This window comes from Enhydra lutris, unplaced genomic scaffold (assembly GCF_002288905.1).
Source record: "Enhydra lutris kenyoni isolate GAN:26980312 unplaced genomic scaffold, ASM228890v2 scaffoldscaffold22, whole genome shotgun sequence".
Taxonomy (NCBI): Eukaryota; Metazoa; Chordata; class Mammalia; order Carnivora; family Mustelidae; genus Enhydra; species Enhydra lutris.
This window is the reverse complement of record NW_019154106.1, coordinates 9,343,435-9,352,487: the sequence shown is the minus strand read 5'-3', so window position 1 is coordinate 9,352,487 and position 9,053 is coordinate 9,343,435. Positions and strand designations below refer to the sequence as shown.

The window sequence follows — 9,053 nt, the reverse complement described above, 5'->3', positions numbered from 1 at the left end:
CATCAGTATTTTCTCCTTTTACTGGTTTCTGTTCCTTAGTGTACTGGCTTTAAGGTTCACCCATGTTGTAGCATGTGACAGGCTTTCCTTGTTTTTATATATCTGAATGTGACTAATCCTATATTTTATGTATGTACCCCATAAACACTGGGTTCTTTCCACCTCTTGGTTATTGTGAATAATGCTGCTATAAACATGAGTACGCAAATATGTTTGGGACTCTGCTTTCAATTCTTTTGTACAGGTACTGAAAGGTCATTTCCACTGATCATATTAACTTTCCTTTTAATTTTTGAAAGGACCTCCAGGCACTTATTCTCAGAGGCTACACCATTTTACCTTCCCACTAAAATATACAAGGGATCTTGTTCCTTCAAATCCCTGCCAACACTTATTCCTTCTTTCATTCTTTTTTTACAGTAGCTATCATAATGGGTGTAAAAAGCCCATGTGATTTTGACATGTGATCTGAAGCTCAGCATGAAAGCACTAATGCCAATAAACCTAGATGTGTCTCACCCCATCACCATTCTGCCCCCACAGAGTACAATGGAAACTCTCCTCGATTTGACCCATCCCATCTCTCCAGCCACAAAGCCTTTCCACTGCCACCATGCATTGTTGTGTGTAGTATATGTTTCGGGGTAACCTAAGTACCTGATATTCCCTCAGAAACATGGTTTATGCCTTCTCATCTCCCCTCATGCTGTTCCCTCACCATCACTCCCCCAGCCATTTCTTCCAGGAAGAATTCTATATACTCTTGAATGGCCCTCCCATATGCTCCTCTGGATAACCAGATATTCCAATGCCTTTAATAAGAATTTTCCACACCTTCTCTGTGTTCCATAGAGCACACTGCTTATAGTTGGGGAGAGGTAGAGGAAGAGCCCCTGTGGGGAGCTCTATTGCCTGGATCCTGGGACTCCAATGTGTGACCCTTCCAGGTGACAAGTAAAACTAAGAAGGAGCTTCTTCTTCTCCATGTAGAGCCTGATTTGATTTCAAATTTCTTTTGATTTTTTTAAAATGTTAGCTTAGAATAAGAAATTACTATTGAGGTAGCCTTCCTCTTGGCATTGTCTTCCCCTGAGTTACAGAAAACCACTCATTACTCCCACTGGGGTCACCAAGGTAATAACCTTTCTCCCTCACCTGCCCAGAGGGAAACTTGGCATGGCAGGCATCATTTCATACTGAAGATACATCCCAGCCAACTTTAGTAGTTTGTTGATTCATACTTATTCATTTATTCCAAGAATATTTGCTTTTCCTCTCCTGTGTGCCAACCATATGTTAAGTAAGGATGAGCAAAACCAGAGGCTACCACTGCAGTTCAGGAGCTAACATCCAGGGTGGGTGTGCATCAATTAATTGGCCATACATTTGTAAAATTACAATCTCAGTGTTTGCTACAAAGGAGAGGTGCATGCTGCCAGCAATGCCTATAAACAGGAACTCTGATCATGACTTTGGGGTCTGTGACTTCAATAGATGGCATGAGACCTGAGAGAGGAATGGAGGGCTGGAAGCCAGAACTGTGGCCCAACCACATGTTTATTTGGGCAACACCAGGGAGGCTCTCTATGTATAAATTCTCCTGAGCTCTCCAGCATCCTGTTTCAGCTTCTAGTTTCTTTTCACTAAAGCTAAAAACTCAAAGCAAAACAAACCATGAGGCTGTTCCTGAGTGTTCTGCTGGTCACTCTGGCTCTTTGCTGTTCCAAGGGTGAGTATCATTTCTCATCAGACAGGCACCAGCCCTGGTGAGTACCCTTCTCTGAACTAGGTGAACCGAAGTGGCTTTCCCGTTTTTTACTCCCCCACCCCACCTCCAAAACCCATGCTCTTTTTCTCAGTGCCCAACACCCTGGAAGTTTTAAAAATTATTGCAGACAAATTTTAAGTTTTTCACTGAAACCTCTCTCCTTATCTGTGATCTGTGTTTCAGAAGCAAGAGGACATGGATTTAGGTTTGAATCATGGTTCTGCCACTTACCAGAACCTATCTTCAACAAAATGCTTTATCTCTCCAAGTCCCTTTTTTTTTTTAAGATTTTATTTATTTATTTGACAGAGATCACAAGTAGGCAGAGAGGCAGGCAGAGAGAGAGGGAGGAGCAGGCTGCCCACTGAGGAGAGAGCTTGATGTGGGGCTTGATTCCAGGACCCTGAGATCATGACCTGAGCCAAAGGCAGAGGTTTTAACCCACTGAGCCACCCAGGCGCCCCTCCAAGTCCTCTTTTATCATTGGGTTCAACAGATACCACAAGAGTAGCTATAGCAATGGACTGAGATTAACAGTGTCAAGGGTCTAGCTTTGGCTGCCAAACTGATAACTGGTAGTTCGCAGACATTCTCCTCCCCAGAGTTTTTCAGGTGGTAGTGGAGTCCACAGCTTTTTCACTCATGGATTCAGACTCATAAAATGATACAGTTGGAAGGGTTTGGAAAGAGTTCTCACTTCCAGAAGTACCAGTGTTCTCTTAATCTCTGATAATAATTTTCAAGGGGGTTCTGGAAATAAGCAGCACTCACTCACTAAATCTACTAGTGAGTAGATCTCACTATATCTACCAGTTTTCTCATTTTCCAAGAGTGTTACCAGTATTTTGTAATAGAACAAGTACACTCGGAGGGGTGAGATTTCTATTTATCTAGATTAATTATGGCCAACCATTCCACAATATTTTTGCATGGCTTCTTACCCTTGATACTGACCCAAGCCTTCTTCAGTCTTTCTATTTCATCTCACTCTCTCAAGTCCTCCTCTTTCCCTCTATTGCCTCTGACTTAAACCTCTCAAATCCTTTGCATAGTTTGACATCTGTTCAGGCGTCCAATCAGAGCCTGGTAGGGTTGTAGCCTACTTGACTACAGTGGTTACAAAGACTTGGAGGGATAGAGAATGCACACTAAGAGAAGAAGTCACTTCAGATTTCCACACAGTTACAGTGGGGTCAGGAAAGAGCCCCAGTCCTGCCTCTCACCCCCTCTAAGATGTTCTGCACATCACTGTTGTAAGAAAAGAGCCAGTCATAACTTTGTGGATAATCTTTCACATGTGTTCAAACTGATTAGTTGTGTTTGGGATGAGTTGTGTTTGTATGTTTTTTGTGTTTGAGGGAGTTGTGTTTGTATGAGTGTGTATAGCTTTTTAACCATATCTGCATCCAGTGACACAATCTTATTCTTTAGTTTCAAACTAGCATCTTCCTACATATACTGTGAACTTGGGGGCCCTAACCAGCTCAGGTGGTTAAGGGAGGCTGTTTTTCCCTTTCCCTCTGCTTGCCACTCCCCATGCCTGTTCTTCCTCTCTCTCTTCTTCTCTCTTTTTAAAAAAGAAATATTTTCATTTTTTATTTATCTTTTTAAAAGTATTTATCTTTTAAAAAATTATTATGCTGAGTGAAATAAGTCAAGCAGAGAAAGTCAATTATTATATCGTTTCACTTACTCATGGAGCATAAAGAATAGCATGGAGGACATTAGGAGAAGGAAGGGGAAAATGAAGTGGGGAATCAGAGGGGGAGATGAACCATGAGAGACTGTGAACTCCAAGAAACAAACAAAGGGTTTTAGAGGGGATGGGTGTGGGGGGATGGGTTGGCCCGTGATGGGTATTAAGGAGGGCATGTATTGCATGGAGCACTGGGTATTATATGTAAACAGTGAATCTTGGAACACTACATCAAAAACTAATGATGTACTGTATGGTGACTAATATAAATAAGTAAGTAAATAAATAAATAAATAGGGTAACCTCTTTTCCAGATTAACCCACCCCTTCAAGCTCCCTGGAATGGTCTAACTCTACCATTCACTTAAATATTGATTAGTAAATCTCCTCTCCCCCAATATCCAAGACCAAAAAAAAAGGTGTCATTCCATTCAAGCACACAATTGTTTTAAATAAAAAGAAAGACAATTTCACATGAAAAAATGTTCATCATCACTAGCCATCGGGGAGATTCAAATTAAAACCACATTGAGATACTACCTTACACCAGTCAGAATGGCCAAAATTAGCAAGACAGTAAACAACAAGTGTTGGAGAGGATGTGGAGAAAGGAGAACCCTCTTACACTGTTGGTGGGAATGCAAGTTGGTACAGTCACTTTGGAGAACAGTGTGGAGATTCCTCAAGAAATTAAAAATACAGCTTCCCTATGACCCTACAATTGCACTACTGGGTATTTACCCCAAAGATACAGATGTAGTGAAAAGAAGGGCCATCTGTACCCCTACATTCATAGCAGCAATGGCCACGGTCGCCAAACTGTGGAAAGAACCAAGATGCCCTTCAACGGACGAATGGATAAGGAAGATGTGGTCCATATACACTATGGAGTATGATGCCTCCATCAGAAAGGATGAATACCCAACTTTTGTAGCAACATGGACAGGACTGGAAGAGATTATGCTGAGTGAAATAAGCCAAGCAGAGAGAGTCAGTTATCATCTGGTTTCACTTATTTGTGGAGCATAACAAATAACATGGAGGACAAGGGGAGATGGAGAGGAGAAGGGAGTTGAGGGAAATTGGAAGGGGAGGTGAATCATGAGAGAGTATGGACTCTGAAAAACAACCTGAGGGTTTTGAAGGGGCAGGGGGGTGGGAGGTTGGGGGAGCCAGGTGGTGGGTATTAAGGAGGGCACGTATTGCATGGAGCACTGGGTGTGGTGCATAAACAATGAATTCTGTTATGCTGAAAAGAAATAAATAATTTTTAAAAAAGAGAGAAAGAAAGATAATTTCAGCATGAAGAGAGACTTAGAAAGGAAGGGATGTGCTTTAAAAAGATAAAAACTGAACGAACTAAGGGAATGCCTGGGAGGCTCAGTCCTTAAGCATCTGCTTTCCACTCAGGTCGTGATCCCAGGGTCCTGGGATCGAGTCCCACATTGGGCTCCCTGCTCAGCGGGGAGCCTGCTTCTCCCTCTGCCTGCTGCTCCGCCTACTTATGCTCTCTCTCTGTTAAATAAATAAAATCTTTTTTAAAAAACTGAACCAGGGGTGAGTAAGCCTATATTCTAGTACTGGCTCTGCTGCTTGCTCTCCAACATAAGGGGGTCACAGCTTCCAAGGTCAGGCATTGTCATTGGCATTATTGTGGGATGAGATCACAAGCCCTCCGGGGTTCCTGTCTAGATCTGACTTCAGGGAGCCAGGGAGAAAACGTGATTTTCCTTACATTGATTGTAGTTCTGTTTCTTCACCAGCCAATGGGATCACCTGTCCAGCTTTGGTAACTGAAGTGGAAAAGTTCCTCTTTCTAAGCATGCCTGCCTACAAAGCTACACTTCAGATACTATATGACCCACCTCAAGAAATCATTGTGGCCAAGATGACAGTGAAGGCCTGCACAGATCAGATGTCCTTTGAGAACAAGATGCTAATTTCAAGCACATTGGTAATTTCAGTTTTCTTTGGGCATAAAGTCGTCACTAGCTGTGCAGCCTGTAGGGCAGTAAGGCTGCAGCTCTGTCAGGGGCACAGGTGGTAGAGGCACCTACCTGGTCACAGTGTAGATGACATTACACCTGGGGAGATATACAAAGACTGCACAGAGGATCTGGGCATGTTCCTCCTTCTCAGCTCACCTCCTGGGCACAGGTTCCCCATAGAGTACTGAGGAAGAAGACACCTGGGGACATACACAGTAATGTTGAAGGACCAAAGCGTGGCTGTGTCATTGCCTGGGAGCTTTTCTGTGAGCAAGATCCCCCCTCCAAGTGGACACAATCACAGCAGAATCCCATGGGGGTGTTGGGAGTTTTGAATGGAGAGACAGCTGGAAAGGAGAGAATCCGGCCCTCTGTCAGCACGGTGGGCAGCTGGATGGGCACTCTGCCAGCTTCTGTAGAGCCAAGGGCTAAGTCTCCATCACTTCTTGCCTACAACTCTCTAGCCGAGGGCTAGCCCACTTCATCACTCCTTGCCTACAACTCTCTCCCTTATCACATCTGTGTCCAGAGACCCTCTTTTTTCTGTCTCCTGAAGCCAAGGGTAGAGGCGAAACACTTAGATTACATCTTTCTCAAGAAATAAGATACTTGAAAGTGTCTCTTAGCCATCCACTGCTGGATCTAGGTCATGAGTTTTAGTCACAAAGGCCCACAGAGGCTGGGTTTTCAGTGGAGAGAAGACATGTGCCATCAGGTTGATTTTCCACACCCTGAACCTAGGACTTCCCTGAAAACAGTATTCCTGAAGTCCCCTTGTACCCCTCTTCCAGTCTCTCACCCCCATATCCCCACTGCAGTGAAAAATTAAAGTCCTCTGCCCTAGGACAGCAGAGAGAGAAAACATTCTGAGCCGCTCCTCCTTCCATTAGAAACCTGAGTCTTACTCTTGGGTCAACTCGGGCTTTATTTGCCAGACTATGGAAATGAAATCTTCCTTACTTACATCATTGTTGAAATTGTGTCAGATGTATTTAGTTTATCATCCTCCCTGGTTTCCTGCCTTCTGCCCATTCCACTTGCCCTTTTTTGGTTGAAAACCAAACAACTTCTGAGTGACAGTCTGTGTTAAGGTTTCATCCCGAGGAGCAGCATGGCTGATTTTCTCTCTCTTTCTTTCAGGCAAAAGCCATGGAGAACTGTAAATAAGGAACCTTATGTACTAGTAACTGTCCTGTAATGATGACCTATTCTTCTGGAAAATGTAAAGGTTTCAACATCTTGACCCAATAAATCACTTTCTCTGCACTACTCTACATGTCTTGTTATTATCCCACAGTCTCTGGTCTTGAGTTGGGGTGGTCATTGTCATAAAGTGGCCTTTGGGTGTTGTCAGTAGCAAATTTCAGAGACTAAGTATCCAGTTACCCATGGCAGCCTGGGGAGCAAGGACCACAAAAGGAAATATTTGCTCAGGAATCATCCTACGTCAGATTATAGACTTCCTATTCACATGGCCACAGGCAAAAATAAGTTTTAGGGTAATGCAGAATTAAAATGTTCCTGCAATGCTTTCGTATGAAATATATCCATAGCCTAATTGTCTGGCTAGCCATGTGGTTCCCAATCACCAGCATCATTAATATTGTGTCCTTAGCACAACCACAACGAAACTGCTCAGTTCTCACACCATCACTCTGGGTTCAAGCCTATGAATTATTTGGTATAATTTATTTTCCATCTACTTCTCAATTTTCAGTGACTTTCCAGACTTGACCTTCAGTTAACCTTTTGACTCTGCACATGCACATTGCTCATCAACATCTAGACCACTCAACACCTCAGGTTAATGCTTTTTCCCTCACATTCTACCTTGAGTTCCAGAAACCCCATCCAGCTGTCATCTGCACCACTCCATTCAAGACTCCACAGTTACTTCAGAAGAAATGTAGAAAACTGTATGCATTGCCTGCCTGCACCTGTTCTACCTTCCATGAGCCACTCTTTCTCACTAATGCCCCAACCCATGAAGCACCTGATGCAGACAATTTAGATTAGTTTCCACTGGCCACTGCAAAACACTACCACACACGTGGTGATTAACACCAATTATTTTCTCAATATTTGGATGACAGAGTCCCAAATCTATAACATGTTGCAGAAATCATTGCATCAGGAGGGCCACGTACCCTCTGGAAGGTTGAGGTGAAAATCTACTGATGGCTGCTTCCAGCTCTGATGGGTGGAAACCATCATTCTTTGTTTTGTGTCCCATCACTCTAATCTCTGCTCTCTGAAGTCACACTGCCTTTTCTCTTCTGTGCCTGCCAATCTCCCTCTGTCTCTTTCATATAAAATATATGGAGTGATGGGGTGCGTGGGTGGCTCAGAGAGTTAAGCATCTGCCTTCAGCTCAGGTCATGATCCAGCTATCTATTACTATCAATTATTAGCTAGCAATGCCTTTATAATAAATGTGCGTTTTTAACACCTCAGAAAATATGTACACTCAAATTGGTCCCTTTTTGTGAAACATATTCCATATTCAGCCTACACACCTAGGCCCAGCAGAAAGGATTATGGATATCTTGCAAACTCTGAGATACCCAGACTGCAGACACTCTGCTGGGAGGAGCAAATCCCACCATTTGCATTGCAAACAAGGACATCCATGGCTCCATCCCTGGGCACACCTTAGCCTCTATCCCAGAGCACCCAGGACACTAGGCTCAGCCACAATTGTCTACACACCATTCTCTGTGTATCCTGCTGAGTCACACAATTGTACCAGGACAGGTAAGGTTCTCTTTGCCTCTATATTCTCCCTGAATAGGACATCCTACAAGCTCACCAGTAAGGTCCATTTCACATCTTTTCCTCTGTGAAGCTCTCTCAAATTCACACACCTGAAAACAAATTTTTATATACAGACACACATTTCATCCTCAACAATACACACACAAATACATATTTTACAATGACACACAGACAAACCCAGAAACACACAATATCACACTACCACACAAACACACACACAGCCTTCTGTTATCACTTAACCTTTCTTTGATATCAATATCACAGAGTGCTTTTGAGTAAGTTAATAACACAAAATGACACATTTTTTTAGTCACTATTGTTGTTTCTAAACTACTAAGCATTTACATTCGTTGAGCATTCTTATAGGCCAGTCAGTATCCTGGAAGGTTCGTATGTTCTGTCTCTCCTAGTACCTATTAGTAGCCAGGAAGGTAAAAGATTATTACCACCACTGAATGTGGGGATGAAGAATGTCTTCCTCCAGTAATCCTTAATTCTGGCTCTGTGTTAGAATTAGCAAGACAGGAAACAACGTGTGTTGGAGAGTTTGTGGAGAAAGGGGAACCCTCTTACACTGTTGGTGGGAATGCAAGTTGGTGCAGTCACTTTGGAGAACAGTGTGGAGATTCCTCAAGAAATTAAAAATAGAGCCTCCCTATGACCCTGCAATTGGGTATTTACCCCAAAGATACAGATGTAGTGAAAAGAAGGGCCATCTGTACCCCAATGTTTATAGCAACAATGGCCACGGTCGCCAAACTGTGGAAAGAACAAAGATGCCCTTCAACGGATGAATGGATAAGGAAGATGTGGTCCATATACACTA

The 9,053-nt window shown here is 43.1% G+C and overlaps 1 protein-coding gene across 1 annotated transcript; it reads left to right on the top strand.

Moving 5' to 3' along the window:
* The first annotated feature begins 1,674 nt into the window (after nt 1-1,674).
* On the top strand, nt 1,675-6,619 carry LOC111149421 (secretoglobin family 1D member 2-like). Its single transcript, XM_022506461.1, has 3 exons — nt 1,675-1,729; nt 5,228-5,418; nt 6,593-6,619. The coding sequence occupies exons 1-3, from the start codon at nt 1,675-1,677 to the stop codon at nt 6,617-6,619; spliced, it is 273 nt and encodes a 90-aa protein (XP_022362169.1).
* Nucleotides 6,620-9,053: the final 2,434 nt, after the last annotated feature.

Excerpts from the sequence above, each read along its gene's own strand:
- LOC111149421 (XM_022506461.1), top strand. The coding sequence starts at position 1,675 with ATGAGGCTGTTCCTGAGTGTTCTGCTGGTCACTCTGGCTCTTTGCTGT. Across the intron at positions 1,730-5,227 it reads GGCTCTTTGCTGTTCCAAGG|CCAATGGGATCACCTGTCCA; the intron begins GTGAGTATCATT and ends TTTCTTCACCAG. Across the intron at positions 5,419-6,592 it reads TGCTAATTTCAAGCACATTG|GCAAAAGCCATGGAGAACTG; the intron begins GTAATTTCAGTT and ends TCTTTCTTTCAG.